The sequence below is a fragment of the Epargyreus clarus genome, unplaced genomic scaffold, assembly GCF_041222505.1.
Source record: "Epargyreus clarus isolate Ecla_fem2 unplaced genomic scaffold, WU_Ecla_fem_2.2 ptg000004l, whole genome shotgun sequence".
NCBI classification, from domain to species: domain Eukaryota; kingdom Metazoa; phylum Arthropoda; class Insecta; order Lepidoptera; family Hesperiidae; genus Epargyreus; species Epargyreus clarus.
In genome coordinates this window covers 1,340,286-1,358,309 of record NW_027332212.1, presented here as the reverse complement: position 1 = coordinate 1,358,309, position 18,024 = coordinate 1,340,286, and the positions used below count along the sequence as shown (strand labels likewise).

Genomic DNA, 18,024 nt, shown 5'->3' with positions numbered 1-18,024 from the left:
GATTTGTGATTATAAGTATTATGTTCAACAAAATATTTGGGTATTGTTTTAGACACATTTTTATTTGCATTTGTAAATGTGTAGAATAAATTTTGTCATTGTTGATTTTAGTATTTAGATAAACTTTAATAATAGAATACATATATATTGTACTGTTTTATCTGTAGACTTAGCAAGGTCAGAAACCGCTTGATGTTGAAATGTAATGTTAATTATGACATTTGACATTTTGTGAAACGAGTGGGAAGCGCTTGCCGCAGTTTTTCCTTTTTATTTGTGAATTAATAGTGAGTTTTCGGGTGATAATTGGTTAGTAAAAAGTTCTTGTATGTTAGTGAAAAGTGATACGCTTTTAAAACATTTTAGGACGTTAAATGTGTTGAAAAAATGCCTCTGACGGCAGATGAAATCGCGAACCGCTATCCAATTCATTGGTTGGTGTGGAATAATCGAACTGAGGAGTTGAAGAAAGTGCTCGAAGCTAATCAGGTATAGTCTTTTTCTTTAATTAAAATTAAAAGGTGTGAAATTTAATTGAATTAGGTTATGTTGGTCATCTTGTTATATTTTGTTGTGTACACACGTCAACCTATATCTATCGTTTTTTTTTTACCGAAGTCACGTGACTTTCTGTTATATTTGCAGTAAATTGCAATGGTCGTGTATAGCTGTTGATTTTCATAATCCATTTATAAACTTCCTTAGGTTTATTCATGAAAATGAAATCATCTTCAGTATTGTTTTAAAGCTAATATAGGTTTAATGCTAATAGTCCATTGTATTGTTTTATCGCTTAATATAAAGCCATAACAATACAACCTTAAAATTAATTAATTAATTATGTGACCATATGAGTGACTAATAATTTGCATTTTAGAATACATTTTTATTATTTTATTGTATGTTTTGTATATTCCTATATTCCCTACGATCTATTGACTTTACACCAATAAGAGAACAAAACTTGTTTCTTAAATTAATTCCAAACATGTAGGGTGTAAATTCATTATAATTATGATGGCCAGAATAAAAACACATTTTAATATTTAAAATTATAATGTATTGTATGTTATGTATTAAATTATTTAATGTTGTTATTGTTTATAGCTTCAGGGTTAATTCTTTCTTTTTGAATTATATTAATGACATATATTTCTAACTCTAATGGAGTAACAAATAGTTCTTAACATTTTAGAACAAGACTTCTTGTTGTAGGATGCCATACATATCCCTACAATTTCAAATATTTTATATATCCAGTGATTTTTATTTATAATATGTCTTCACATCAAGTAATTTATTCATTAGTTTGCTACATTAAATTCTAAGGCAGTCCTATGCTTACTATTTGCCAATATACATGCCATTGGTTGAATCTGTGGGCACATAGTCATCAACTATCAATTCATCATTTCAAATGCTCAATTCAAATTCAAATTTAATCAATTTCTGTCCCATTGCTAGGTGGTCTCTATTCAGTGTTAATGAAAAGATTTGATTTAAATATACCATAGTAAGATTGCCAAATGCAGATTGCTAGAATTCACACAACTTTGAGAACTTGCATAATAAGTAAGTAAGTAAGTACATAAATAGGGAGATGTCTACCCTTATCAATGGTGAAATACAGGTTTTTGGTGGCAATACCTGGGAGGACCTTTTTCAAAAAGTTCACAGACTATTTTGTCAACCTTTTTTATTTCTTTGCTGACTAATTTGTATAATGAGCAGCAATATAAACTCTCAATTCAACTTCAATGCCTTGTGCATCCCTAGGTTTTGAACCCACACCTCTGGAGTGGAAAGTGAAATTTATACCAATATTCAATGAGGTAATATACATTACAAAGTGTTAATTAACATATTTCCCCAAATTTTGTTCTCATTAACATAAACTGATATAGCAAGGCTATGGTTATTTTTTGTTTAAAAACAAAATATTTGTGTAAAACTGTATTACACTAAGTAGGTAGTAATACAATTTTGATAAAATAATTGTAAACTTGAATCCACAAATTCTTAACTAATCTATAAATATTAAAAATGTCTTGAATTATGATTATGTCTTACCTAATATAATTACATAACATTCATTTTTGGACAAATACATCTTCATTCTAATTAAATTAACATATTTCAGGAATTATGTATGAGGCGTTAATAGGATTATTGTTAATCCACGCTTCATTGTCTAATTAGTAACCAAATTAGGGCAGAATCTATAAATATACATATTATTTGTTGAGGAAACATTTGCATATATTTCTGCACAGTTATTGTAATGATTTGTACACAATGTATTTAAGTAAATCATACTGTAGACAATGTAGTAATTTATGTATGTAGCAAGAATGTATCAATCACATTCTCTAGAATTTCTGTCCCTTATTTAAATGGCACATGCTGTAAAATTTTACATGTAGAAGATTTTTTCATGTACAACACAAAATTATGTATTGATTTTAAAAGTAGACACATAGCTTGGAATTTATTAAACAAATTTTAATTGCTATTAAATTGGGCACATTATGAAAATTCCATACTTTTAACTATTTGGTCGAATTTTTAAAATTATCTGCTAAATAGATTAGTGATATTAGTAAAATGCAATCCAAGACGAGTATGATGGGGTTGTGTTACTAGTCACATTAAAAATAATCCTATTATCATGATGAAGCCATAGAGTATGTCTGGGCGCTCCCTCTGTGATACTTATTGCCTTTATATGAATAGGTAGGCGGATTCAATTGGTTATCAGTAAAGCTGAGTAATGTCTATTGGCTATTAAATTAAAATCAATATATTCATTCTTTACCTATAGTTTGTATGGATCTGCTTGTTGAATTAGGCCATGGGCCAATGAAGCAGATAAAATGTTTTGAGTAAGAGAGTAAATTGGGAGCTCTCACCACCTTTTCTTACACAGATTAAAAGCCAAATAGTTAGGGGCAAACATTTGAGTGATCCTTAAATTATATTAATTATTTAAAAAAAAACCTTATTAAATACAACTTTTGTATGCATCAATACTAAAAATTTTGTGGTACCCATTGTAAAAATACTCACTTATAAAAAGCGCAAGTAATTATGTGTACAGTATTTTTTCGCGAAGTCTTTACTTTTAATTAAGTCCGTGAATCAATTCAAAGGTTATTTTTTCGGAGTATAGTAACCTTAGCTCCAATTTATGTACTTATTTTTATTCTCCCAGCGAGGCTTGTGCGATCTACTTCAGCTATCGCGGTCTTAAATCTGAATTCGTAATTTCGTTTCGCTGAAGTTACGATAAGGAAAAGAAATACGACGAGTTCAGTAGTTTTAGCGCAAATGTTTCATCATTGTAAATATATTTCATTTAAAATATGCTTTATCTTTTTTTTTTTTTTCTAAAATACTAAATATATTTATATAATTATCACTCTTTAGTAAACATGTATTTGTGTATTAAAATAATAAATTGATTGATAAACATGTGGCGATTTCCCACTACACCTCAAGGGATGGCGCTACACGTCTCTGAATCACGCTATCGAAGTTTTCTCAACATCTTGTACAAGTACATATGCAAGTTCTGAAACTGAGACTGTCGGAGCAATGCCGCTCCCCGGGCATGATCATCTAGCCCGGCGGGAGATTTCCCTTTGCCAGAGACATTTAGACATGATTTTATTTTTTTTAACGTTGCAAGAGTTATTATAAATGATTTATTATGAATTTGGTATCAACTTCAAATCAATTGTAATAAGTGCATACCGTAATAAGAGACGCGATTGGTATTCGCCGATGAATGGATAAATAGCTTGATGTTTGTGTCATGTAGCATTAGAACCCTTACAAATATTCTCACCTGTTAAGCTTAGGCCATAAGTAAATACACTAGTACTAGCAGTAAGTATAAAGCATCTAAATAACTGGCTTTGATATATCTAAATTAACACGTGAAATGAGGTTTTGGCGAAGACTGTTAATTTTATTTCTTTTAAAAATGTTCTATTTTAAAAGGCGAAATTGTAAATTTCGTAAAGAACAGCTGTGTTTAGTAATATATTTTATCTTTTGGTATCATTTTTCTTAGTGGTAAATGAGTAGTATTAAAGAACTGCAAAACAATTCTATATACGAGTAAATCTTTATGAGCTTAGATTTATAGTGGTTATTGTGGGGATTTTAGGATATCTTTATTTTAATAATACAACCATGTATAACACTACTGCGGTAGTTGGCAATCTTAATGTTGATAGGAGATCTAGGGTTGCCACATGTTCCGGAAGTCGGGAAAAACTGGGAAGTATGCGAAATGTTTCATGTTAAGTGTACGTACATTACCTTCTGTCATGGTTTCCGTATAACGTCTAAATCTATGTTAAAGTTATCATCTGGCTACCCCTTGCCCTTTTTATGATTGCCTTATCCTTTTTTTAAAGATATTTTTTATATATAATATGTTACCTACAAAATGATTTGCAGATTGTGAGTAATTTTTCAGCATCAACAAAAATATACTCATTTTTTCCCAGAAAGTGCAGGAAAATATGTGCTTGGCAACCCTTGTTTCCTCGTGGGTTATGGGTCAGCGACCCTTTCTGGCAAAGGGCCATAAAACTAGCGAGACATGGACGTGGGCGCCAGATTTCAGATAGATATCCTTTCCGTAACTTAATGTTCAGGATACGATGCCAAAAAACCTTTTGCCAAAAAAATCTGACTTTGAAAAAAGGAGATTGCCCTCGATTCGATTTATACATATGTAATGGTTTATCCATGATGTCTTCGGTTCTTTTTATCGTCTAATAAATTTAGCTTTGAAATAGATGTATACTAAATACTTGTACATTTGAAAATACTTTCCTTGTAAGTTGAGGGAGGAATTCAGAGTATGCTATTCACTCAAGTTAATGTCAGTCATACTCATACATATTTCACGCGTCTCTAATTTACACAGTGATGTTCGTGTTAGATGTTAATTATCACATTTCTACGGCGGAGGAAAACAACATGCCTACATGCTTTTTTAAAACATTGTTGTCGCAAACGAGCATGCAGTCCATCTGATGATAAGTGGTCACATTTCTACCCACGAATGAATACCATTGAATATAGAAAGGAACTGAAGCCTGAAGAATATTACAGATACTTTGCTACTCCTGAGAATAAGAGTGGTCGCCTTGTCTAGTCAACCGGCTTCAACAGTTCCACGGAAATGCAAAATCTGCTTTAAGGTAGAAATACGCATAAAGAGTTACCACCTCTCTGATCGAACTATACTGGATCTAGTCTACCTCATAATTCTTAAAAATATTTACAAAAATGGCCTAGTAAGAATCCTGTGTTTATCTTTGGATACCCTCTAAAATATCGATAAATCGTAAAAATCGTTTTCAAAATATGTAAGATGTCAACCAAACCGTAGGCATTGCTTAAACCCTTCTAATTCTAATGTTTTGACGATGATAACGATGGATGTATGAAGCATATCTTACGGTCTTATAACAGTACCCCGTTTCCAGTTCACAGCGGACGACATCGAGCTGCGTGACCCTCGGGGGCGGACGCCGCTGCTCCTGGCGGTGACACTCAGCAACATCGAGGCGGTGCGGGCGCTCATAGAGGCCAACGCTGATGTTAACTGCGAGAAGGATGGCTGGACAGGTACAGTTCATGGCTTGTGTGACATATACTAATTGATTTATGGTAGCAACGTGTGGTGTTACGTGTAAGGCAAGTATGTATGCGGCAGTGACCACTTACTATTAGGACTTCATGTTTTTTTATCTTAAGAAAAACATGTGTGCGTGGAGTTAAGTAGATATATTCATAACAATACAGAACAATGTTACAATTCTTCGAATGTAGTACAGTTCTTCGATTGCGGGGTTCTGCTGCAACTTCGACCGTAAAATTTATTTCGTTTCAAAGTTTGGTTAACAAAAATACTATCGTTTTAAGTTAGCCTTCAAGAGCAGCAAAGTAACTAACATGCCTGGAGGCGTAGGTACAATATAACAGTAACACATTATAATCTAAAGAAGGCACTATTGTCACTAGTAAAATATTTTTATAACAAACAAGCATGTGCTTGCCCCATTTTGCGCGGAGACAAGTGTTCCTATTGTTTTCTTTTTGCCTTTGCCCGGCTGCGGGTTAATTGAGTGCGCCCTTGCGACCCGTTCACATCAAGGTTAGGTTATTTTACGACTTGAGTATATACTAGTACTACTTTAGCGATAAAAACTTACGGAATTTATAGCACCCTGTAGTTTCATTCTAAGTTAATGTTACGACTTTAAGGTAATTGAGACTAGGCTTCATGTCAATTGCCCGGTTATTTCTGGATTTTCTTACTACTAACGTCATCTTTAGCAATTTCCTAAGGTAACGGAAGCGCTAATGAAAATGTGTCATTACTGATTCTCAGAGCGATTGCGTTTGATATACTAATTGGGCATGTTTTATTCAGTACGCTGTTTCTACAAAGCTATGAGTCCTCAACACATCATTAACCAACACATTACTATCAATCTGCTGGGATATTATTCTTAAACTCAATTTTTATGAAATTGAAGTAGCGAATTAGCATGCAGCTAATCTGATGTACTTACTGTGATAATAGGATGACACGACTCGAAAATGCTGATTTACTCTGTAATTTGGTCGAAAATGGTGAGAAAGGAGAATTAGGTGTCCGTTAATGTTATTACAGCCGGAAGATTTCCATCGCAGACAGAAACACGTGTGCCTCTGAAGTGGAATCACAAATTATACCAACCCTTATAATTAGTGAATTCTGGTTTCCAGCGGTTCAAGAGGCGACGGCGACGGGCGATGCGGAGCTGCTCTCGCTGGTGCTGTGCAGGCGCGACTACCAGCGGCACGTGGTCCGCTCCAGCGGTATACCGGATCTGCTGCACAGGCTGAGCCTCGCGCCAGACTTCTACGTGGAGATGAAGTGGGAGTTCACTAGTTGGGGTGAGTTTTGTTACGTGGCACTTTTGAATAAGTTAATCCTTTATAAAGATGGAAGTCTTAAGTGAGAACAATATTTTAAGTTAAGGTACAGTAATAAATAAAAATTAAACATCAAAAATTTGGAACCAAACTATAATTTGGTTCGTAGACTGCATTAGCTGTTTAATATTATGTGAACTATACATGTTTTTGTTATTTCTATTAACATAAACAGTCTAATCAATTTAAATTTACTGATAAGCACATTATACCGAGTTATATATTGATAATATATCAAATTGACCTACATTGATATTGATTGACAAACATGGTAGTGTACAAAAATTTTAAATCGTGACATATGCTAGTGAAAAGTATTTATGTAATGTAAATTTTTCCATTAAAACTCTTTAGAACATAATGAATTAACATTATAAAATATTATCCTGAGAATTTGTTTGGAATGTCACATGTATCTTGCTTTACTTCCTTCAAATCAAAATTTAAGATAATCTCTACTTCGGAAATCGAACCGCAAAAAATTTATCTTAATACTTAAGTTAATAGTACCATTGCTAAATCATAAAATAGTATTTTTATATATACATAGTATGAATCGTATCCTAGTATGTACATAACACAAAGTATGTTAGTTAAAATGTAAATAATTGTGTTCCAGTGCCCCTAGTGTCTCGTATCTGTCCGTTCGACACGTACAAGGTGTACAAGCGCGGCGGGAACGTGCGCGTCGACACCACGCTCATCGGCTTCGAGAACAACCGCTGGCAGCGCGGCGACAGGACTTATATCTTCAGAGGACAGGGTACGAGTATAGATGGACTAAATATAGTTATATATTTATATAGACTAATATAGATATAGTTTATATTATAATTTTCTCTGACTACTATAAAATGGTAGTCATTTACATTTTTTTCCAGAAATGCAAACATGTATTTAATTCTCTACCAAATGAAAAATAATCGGTAACCTGTCGATAAAATTAACAGAACTTTACACTTTTGATGGCTCCAACATCGACGACCAGAAACCTTGTATACTATATGAAAATAAAATAAGTAATAACACATTTACAATCAAAGAAATTTAAAATAAAGCAAAATAACAAAAGTATTCAAAGTGGATGATAGCGTCATTTTCTTTTTTTTATTAATACTGTATCTTGAATAAATAAAAACAACCATGTTATGTTTCAAGGTCGCACAGCTAGTCTTGTGGAGTTGGATCACGAGCTAGGAACGTCATGGTGCGAGTACCTAGAGTCAGCCGGGGACGTGCGAGAGTGGCCACCGACGCCGCAGCACATCATCCAGCAACGTCTCTCTGCTCCCATTGCTATCAATTATCTTGACACGGATAAGATTAGTTTTGAGAGGTGAGTAAAACAGTGGTGAGAAAAACAGTGTTTATGTTTATCTACTTAAGTAGATTTTATATTAAAATTCTGTCGGTGCTGCCCTTAAGGAGTAAATCCCAATTTTGTATGCGAGTAAATTGTCTGTGCGCGTGAATGTATTTGCGTGCGTTTACATTCATGCGGATGTCCATGATATTTATGAAATTGCACTTTTTATTGTAAAGATGTATGTAAATTGCTAAAGATATTATATAATTAGATGTATTTATAGTTACAAAAATATAATTGGAATTCTTAAAGTTGGTCTGGTTTTTAGCGATTATACGCAGCAACTGATGTGTATACTAAATTAATACCCGAAAAAGACTAAGTATATAATACATCATTAAAACGAAGGAAAGTGAACGAATGGCTAAATGTACGTTCGGTTCCCCAGAAACAAATGCGGCATCTGGGGCTGGCGGCAGGACAAGACGGAGAGCGTGAACGGGTACGAGTGCAAGGTGTTCAGCGCGAACAACGTGGAGCTGGTGTCGCGCACGCGCGCCGAGCACCTGCAGCACGTGCCGCGCGACCGCCGCGCCACGCGCTCGCCGCGCCCGCCGCTCGCCGGCCTCATGGCGCTCGTCGACACCGACCGCTCCGCCTCGCCCACGCCGCCCGACACGCACTCGCCGCTGCTCACGCCGGACGTGGTGAGACACACACCTTAGTATAATAGAAGCTGTTTTAGCAGGACGGAATAGCTGCAGGGATTTTTTTACCACGCTTTTATTAGCTTGAGTTGTATCTATATATGTATGTATGTATGTATGTAACGGAATCTTTGAACTCGATTTTTACCCACTTTGAATGGTCCGATTTGCAACACCAAAGGAGTCGCTAATGCAACTCCGGCTTTATGGTGCTACTGTGTTTTGGTTTAAAAGTTATGGTAATTGTCAAACCTATAACCCTTGTTTGTGTTCAAGAAGAGATTTTTATGATATAATATAATATTTTATTGATCTCAGGGGAAGCAAGACTGTCTTTAGTGAATGTCGGGTAATATTTTATCCCATTTTGGGGTTAATTACAGATGCATGTGAACTTGTCCATAACATAAAACTTAATTAAGTGTCCATATCATTAAAAACCACTGCTAGGCATTTATCATCTATAGTTTAGTATGGTCGTGTATACAGCTTATTTCCGAAACTCTCACTCAAATTATGTTTAGTGTGAAATGCAAAGTGCAGTCGATGTTCAAAACGAGGATAATACGGAATCCAAATATCCCGCGGTAGAGCAGGGTACCGCGTCACACCCCGCGAATACCTCGCCGCTCGTGAAGTTTGCACAGCCACTTGCAACTACCCCCTCCGAAACTGAATCACTGTTGAGTCAGGATGGAGTGAGCATAAAAATATGTCAATAATTATCGTAATAAAATGTTGTTCTATTATCGTTATAGAAACATTAATTATAGTGGTTTGCATTAATTTTATTTAGTTAGTAACTGGACTAACTAATAAAAATATTTTCAACTACTCATACTCATAGTCACAATGAATGTTAGTGTAATGTATTTTAATGAAATTTATGTAAGAATTATGTAAAGTTTTGTACGCAGACATTAATTTTTAACTTAAGTATTCATTGTAGTCTCTATTTTTGTAAAATGTAGTTATCATTGTATTAATTGTAATGTCTTAAAAATGCGTCCATTGCTTTAATTTATCATCTATAATTACTTCACAGAATTAGAAAAATGTTAGATCCTTAATTGACGCAAAAATCGTGTGTTTTTTTAATGAAAAAATCATTCAAATTTGGTTGTACAAACAATTTTTCAAAATCTAATTATACAGTTCAGTTTTTTTCTAAATTGACTTGCGTGAATATTTTTAACATCTTTTCCTATTCCTTAAAGTCACATATTTCAAACGTCAAAAGTCCAAACGCGGATGAAAAATTAACAAGGGATAAGAACATTCTTGTATACAAATGCAATACTGTGCAACCAATTCATCAATTACTTTTGGAGTCAACAAAAAAGTACAGAATATTTTTTATAAATAAAAATATATCCTTAATGTCGGTAGGAGGAGCCGCCGAAGCGCAGCCGGTCCACAGAGCAGCTGCGGCCGGTCACGTGGTACGAATACTTCGGCGACGAGCCGCTCGGCGAGCGCGACATCGGCCGCCAGAAGGAGATCACCACTAAGGTGCAGAAGTTCAAGGCCACGCTCTGGCTCTCCGAGGACTATCCGTTGGAGGTGAATTATATTTTTGATACTACTGTCTCTGGCGTAGGATTTGTCGTGACGAATGTACCAAAAAAAAGAGCAGTAGAAAAATCAATTAAGTAGACATAACTAAATAATTCATTCTACGCTTTCTACGCTCACACACTATGATTTTTTTTGTATCCTGCGTGCTTTGAATATACACATAGATGTGAACATCTGTCGACTTAATACATTTATATTTGAAAATTAAGATTAATATTTATTGTTTTATTTTTTCAGTTACAAGAACAAATAATGCCAATTTTGGACCTGATGGCCGCTATTTCATCCCCGCATTTCGCGAAGTTAAAGGATTTCATACAAATGCAACTGCCCGCCGGATTTCCAGTCAAGATTGGTAAGACACTCCTAAAGTTGGCAAAATTACTTTTGACCCTGTATTTTTAGTGTGATGGCGACATGTTCCAAATCGAATTATCGAAATATATTTTATAAAGTAAGTTCTTTAGGGAATTAATTTTACATGTAAATAATTTATCACCGCATTGCATTCAAAATTCGGTTTTAATCTAACTTCGGAACGAACTTAGTCCTATTTTTATTTTATTTTATTTTATTCGGAAAACATATAATGCTTAAAAACTAAGTTACTTACAATATAATTACATACTACACCATTTAATAGTTTATGCATATAATACTAGGATTTTATGCGTTGTTAATATGCATAATTATACATAATATTATAATGGTATGGCCATTAATCTATGTTTATCATTTAGGTATCTGCTTCACTTAGTATCAATTCCTGAATCATCCGAGTATCACATCTATATTTCCTGTAACGCATCTAAACACATAAACGTTTAAGTAGAGTCTCGTGTACCCCGCAGAAATCCCCCTCTTCCACGTGCTGAACGCGCGCATCACGTTCGGCAACATATTCGCGACGGAGAGCGCGGTGCCGCACGTGGAGTGCATCGCGGCGGGCGCGCGGCTCGCGTGCGTGCTGGACGACGCGTGCTTCGCGGTGGGGCGCGGCTACCGCGACGCCGCGGCGCCCGACGACCGCCTCGCCGCCGGCCTCGACGATGAGGAGAGCCTGCTGCAGTACGCGATACAGCAGAGCTTGATGGAGGCTGGCACGCATGATGATCAGGTGCGGTGGTGTTTGTTTTGTCCCTATAGTCCCGGGACTAGAGACGACGTGCGTGCGGACGACGCGTGCTTCGCGGTGGGGCGCGGGTACCGCCTCGCCGCCGAGCTGGACGACGAGGAGAGCCTCCTGCAGTACGCGATCCAGCAGAGCTTGATGGAGGCCGGCACGCACGACGATCAGGTGGGGTGGTGCTGATGGAATTTGGTAGTGATTGTAACATCCATTATTTTACACTGATATTATTGCAGTATTGATACATTGAATTATATAATATGTAATTACGATAGGAAGGACATTTAAATGAATTTCACAATGAAAACTATTGTCGTGAGTACGTACACACAGCGTCGGTTCATGTAGAAGCACTGGGGTGGAGTATACTAAAACTTTCACTGAATTGTTAGTACCTTGCTAGCAAACGTGTTTAGCACATAAAAATATTAAAAAAAAACTATTTTTATATAATACCAATAGTCAATCATTTTAGTTATAGAGTAAACAACAATATGTACGGAATACGGTTTTAATTTTTACATATCTAGAAAAACAGAACAAATTTTATTTTCAACATAGAACGAAGTTGTGCGTTTAGGTTAATTTCAAGTTAAGTTTAATTGCCCTTTGAAAAGCGATATCCATAATGTGTGAGAAATGTTGTTTTCTGCTTCTACAGGTGGACGTATGGGAGGCCCTACGGGGCACGCGGCCCGCGTCCCCCGCGCCGCGCCCTCCGCCCTCGCCCACACAGCTGCTGGCGCACGAGGAGCGACAGCTGCAGAGGTAACCCTCCCCCCGATACCCGCCTGTCACCCGCGTGCCCCATCCCGTCACCCACTCGAGCCATTCCAACCCCCGTGCGTCCGGTCTCGTCACCCGTGCGTCGGGACGGAACATGTCGCGAGGGTGACGAGCCCGTCTCGTCACGTTCCGTCACCCGCCCGTCATCCGTATTCATACCCCACTCTGTTACCCTTTTCTCATCCGTATGATCCTTGATTGATGGACTTCCGTACCCAAACGTTCTTCAGTCAGGGTGAATGTAATTTATTACCTACCTACCTATCCTGTGCATTCGTCACTTTCAATCTACTTACACGGTTATGGTACAGTGCTATCATTCCATTCTGTGACTCTGTCAATCAATTCATTATTCGATCGCTTTCCATTCCTGCCACTTCCCGGGCAATCTAATCCATCACCCGACTTCATGTAACATCTTGTAGAATATTATTATCATAATATAGACCTATTTATATATTTCTTTCACATCAGTCTTACACACATTTTTACATTTTACAGACGCGGCCGAATTTAATATCATGCTACTTTACATGAAACTGTATAATATTTCCATACATTCACATCTGAAACATTAAAACTCATTCAGTTGCAAAAAAATAAATCTCTTTGTTTTAATTTTGTAAAACTAAGAATTAGAAAATATCATCATCATACTCTTACTATAGTCATAATGTATTGAATTTTCCAGACGAGTTGTTTGCTTACTTAAATTGAATATTTCTAAATAATATTAATTATAAAGTGTTTTATTTTATATAATTATCATATCACTTTACATTTTAATGTCCATTAACAAAGTAACTAATTAACTTATGCTCTATTTGGCTTCACTATTACATATCTTAGTGTATGATTTTATATTCATTATCTACATTTGTTGTACATTGTATAGTCATTAAATCATTTATTAAACAAAGTAACCAAATATTCTTCAAAATTGGGTTCACACATGAGGCTTTGTAGACATAACTTAAATAAAAGGATAATTAAACGGATGTACTACTAGGAAACGTATATCGCGTATAAGAAGTCGATTCGGTTACTTTGTGACATTTCCATGTTCATGTATCCGTATCGCTAGTCCACGTACCGCCAGTAATGCGCTAGTGTCCCGCCAGAGCGATAGAGGCGTCGCTGGCGATCTCGAAGGGCGCGCAGTCGCCGGACGTGTCGCCGGACGGGTCGGTCGACGGGTCCGCGGACGGATCGGACACAGAGTTGCGGGCGGCGCTGCGGGCATCTGCTCGCGAACATGCAGCTCGCGACCGACAGCTGCAAGATGAACAGCGGGCGTTGGATGAAGTGTTGCGGTTGTCGCTACTCGAGAAATAAGGTGAGTGTTGCTGAGTATTAATATCACAGTCGGTGGACGGGTGATGAGATGCACGCGACGCTTCGGGCGCTCGACAACTACTTGCAGTGCTTGTTGTTCGATAAGTAAAGCTGGCTACTTTATGATCGTGAGGAGCAGATGGATTGCTTGATGGGTCCGCGGACGGATCGGACACGGAATTGCGGGTGACACTGCGGGCATCTGCTTGCGAACAGCGGGCGCTGATTGATGAATTGCGATCGTCACTTCTAGATAAGTAAGAATGGGTCTTGCTATGTATTATAATCGTATCATCGGTATTGTATATAATTATGTCTCATTCTTTGGTACCCCTTCCAGCCCAAATGGTTAAACGGATGTTAACATATAGGAAGTCGTCGTACTTGTGCAAATTTCTTTTTTTATGATAATTACTAGTTATAACTTATCAGTCTATGTGACGTACCACTGTGATGTATAAAGTTATTCCTAAACGAAAAATATTTACTCCAGATTTGTCATTTTCAGATCTCATTATATTAAGTGCGTCCACCAAAAGACTTAACGCCTGGGACGAGGCCAGCGACGTCCTGCGAGCTTGGCCGCCATCTTGGCCCTTATCACGTGAGCGTTAAAGACTATATTCGTGTACCTGTTCCTCTGGTACTTTGTGTGTTTACAAGATTCCGTTGATGAATATTTTGTATAATGTCCCGAGATGATCAATATTGATTGACAACATTTAATTATTATTAAGACCGCTTATTTAATTAAAAATGAGAATAAATAATAATTGATGCGATTGACGTTCTCAATATTTTTTTGTATCGAGTTACGAGATTGATCGCCTAGGGACTATATAATACTGGTAAAATGATGACTTAGTAACTGAAATGTTTGCAGTGAACTATACACGAAGTGCGTAAATAATAGACTCCTCAAAGGCAACAATTTCTCATATTGAAATGTCTGTAAACTAAACAGACGACAAGACACGGATAGGCAGACCGATACTCGCAGATAAAAAAAAACTATAATATTTATAAACATGGCATCACATTAGATTTAAATAACTGATGTAACACCACAAGGATTTTCTTGTAATAGGAGTCCATTTACTTACTTTGTCTATGGTTGTGCGATTGTATTGCTGTATGGTTGACAACTTTAGCGTAAAATAATAAAGCTCATTATTGTTTAATGTACTTTGAAAGACACATCAGTGACATTCATTTAAACTGTCCGTTACGTTAGCATGTAGCTAATTCAAAAGCAATATCATATCCATATTACTGTGATTGAAGGCAATATGAGATCCATATCGCTTTTGCACTATTTACCAACCCTCACAATCAATCACTTAATATAATCTGAAAGTACTTCACTATTAGCAAAAGAGATATGTATTTTCAAGTGTTTGAAATTTCATATAACGAAAATTCAGAATAGTATAAATGAAATTATGAAGCGTTTAATTAAAAAATAATACATGATTTCTATGTCGAATTAATATCCCAAAAGACAGTTTATAGATGTCACTGTTGTGCCTCTCGTGTAACTATATTAAATGTAAACGTCCTTCTTAGATATAAGTTCATCTCCATGCTTCCTATTTGCGTGAGAATTTAGTACTATAACGTTAGGTTATACGAACTTATATTAGGTTTATTTATTGTTTTATTATAGTGAGTTTATTTTATTACGGTTTCTACTAAACTATGGGAATATGTCTTGATTAGGTGCGTATATAAATCATTGTGTTATTTATAATATACTACCAAATTTGTTTGTTGTCCTTTTGGTTCGCTTCCTTGAAACTTAAGGGTCTAGAAAGTATCTTGAATGGTTTAAGCATGTTTATAAATTCCTTAGATGAGGTTGAGTTCATCTGAACTGTATATGTTCGTAAGGGCGCTTTTCCTATCGTGTGTTTCTAGGCCAGCACGCGCGTGCCACACGCACACATGAATAACCTCGTCACAGTGTCATCGCGGCCCGTATGCGTGTATGGCACAATAGGATGCGAGTGGCATGTGTGCGGGCGGGACGCGCGTGCGGGCGTAAACACGTGCGACGGGAAAAGTGCCCTAATGTGTAAAATGTAAGAAGCAATACGAGACAAAAAATACGCTGGTCTTCTCATTTTTAATACTATGAAATTGATTTATCAATAATTGCATGTACGTAGGCAATATATTGTTGAAAACCAAATAATAAGTAATTTTTGACAGTTTGGGCTTACCGTACCGGACAGTTCAGGTAACGGCAGATGGCCGCATTTCGGTATGGAGAAAAATTTTAAGTGTTCAGTACTTTTCGAACAGAAAAAAAGACAGGAATAAAAAATGTCACTGAAAAAGATGACAAGAATAAATTAATACATTTATTTTGAAAGGAACGTAGACGTGACGTTTTACGTGACGAAGAAGTTTTAAATGACGGTCAATAAAAAATAAATTTAATAATAATTTAATTAATTTGCATGTAGAGTATTGATTTTTATGTTTATACCAGTGACTAGAATATAAAAAATACGTAAGATGTAATTCGGTCTAAGTCCAGTCAAGACCGGTATCTGTTTTCAGATGTTTCATACTAGTAGTTTGAATAAAAGCAATATATTGTTCGTAATGTATGTAACCTATGTAAGGGCTTAATCGTTTGTAATGGCCGCGGGTCTTGTACTAAATTACGGAAATAATATTACGACTAAGAAGCGGAACTATTTTTTCTTCGGCTTGTACGTGTAACACGGTATAACTGTTTTATTTCCAAATTAATGAGATCGAGGTTTGGTACGTAATTGTCACGGTTACGGCGCCCGAAAATTAAACTGTACCCTTACCAGGAGTTTTACGTTTTGACAAATATGACTGTTTTGGTATTTGTTTACGTATTGGTCCATACTATTTCCAAGTTCTGACACAATCCGCTAGGGGCGCTGATTCGAATTTGTATGGGCAAATACGTAAACAAATACCAAAACAGTCATATTTGTCAAAACGTAAAAACTCCTGGTAAGGGTACTGAACACGATCGGAAGTCGGGTGGATAAAGTAGAAAGAGTACACGGGATTAGTTTAGTCCATCATAGGTCCAAGATTTGTTCGTCTTTCATAAAGTAATTTTACTGTACGAGTATACGCCTGCGTATATGTGGTTTACTTGTGTGAAATATTAAAAAGATATGCGCGTGAGTAATGTTATATTAAATATTCGAGTGTCCCAAGTTTAACCCCAATATTTCGTAGGATTTATAATTAAAATATTCTCAATTATATTAAAGACTAATTTATTATTAAAACCAAATAAATTATGGTCTCTTAGCGTCAATATTATTCGCTACAGTGCTGTAGTGTCGTATTGAATATATTTTAAATTTAAACTAAATATATTTAAAAGTTACTTAGGTATATTTTTTAGAATATATTTTATTAGAAACATTTTGTTGTGTAAAGATAGAGTCGTTTGATTAAGCCTTTGTGTTTTAATATTAATAAACTATCAGTATTGTGCATTAAATTTAATTGGGAGATGAATTTTAGAATAATTGATTGTAAACTGTGTAATTTATTTTTATTGAGCATCAATACATATTGCACATTAAAAATAATTATGAAATTCAATCAATATATTTGTTAATAGCAATATTAAGGTCCAAATGAAATCATGTAAAGCTTGTTTCAATAAATATTGTAGAAGGCAATAGAAATTTTGTTATGTGGGCAAACTAACATTATTGAAATAAGTTATACATACATATACGAGGGTACGTTTTTAAGTTCGCGGAATGAGGGTCAAGGAGCGAAAATAAAATGTCAAAATTATTTTTCTTTTTCTACATATTCTCCTGCAAGACGAATGCATTTTTCAGATCTTTGTATTTAACTTATTTAAACCCTCATAAAAAAATGTTTTGTCCTTGTCGGAAAAATACGAGGAAATTGCGTCCTTTACTTCTTCGTCTGTAGAAAATTTCTTTCCACGAAGCTCTTTTTTCATTTTTGGAAAGAGATAATAATCGCTGGGAGCCAGGTCTGGACTATAGGGTGGGTGATTTAAAATATCAAAGCCCACCTTATGCAGGGTAGCCAGTGCAATACGGCTCTTGTATACGGGCGCATTGTCGTGCAACAGCAGGACACCTCTGGATAATTTTCCTCGTCTTTTTTCTTTGATGGCTTCTTTTAACCGCTCC

The 18,024-nt window shown here is 35.9% G+C and overlaps 1 protein-coding gene across 1 annotated transcript; it reads left to right on the top strand.

Moving 5' to 3' along the window:
- Nucleotides 1–227: 227 nt before the first annotated feature.
- On the top strand, nt 228–15,250 carry LOC140757252 (ankyrin repeat domain-containing protein 13D). Its single transcript, XM_073092855.1, has 12 exons — nt 228–489; nt 5,508–5,649; nt 6,796–6,966; nt 7,625–7,768; nt 8,164–8,341; nt 8,760–9,018; nt 10,408–10,581; nt 10,834–10,951; nt 11,448–11,713; nt 12,387–12,493; nt 13,633–13,847; nt 14,355–15,250. The coding sequence occupies exons 1-11, from the start codon at nt 388–390 to the stop codon at nt 13,844–13,846; spliced, it is 1,875 nt and encodes a 624-aa protein (XP_072948956.1). The 5' UTR covers nt 228–387; the 3' UTR covers nt 13,847; nt 14,355–15,250.
- The last annotated feature ends 2,774 nt before the right edge of the window (nt 15,251–18,024 follow it).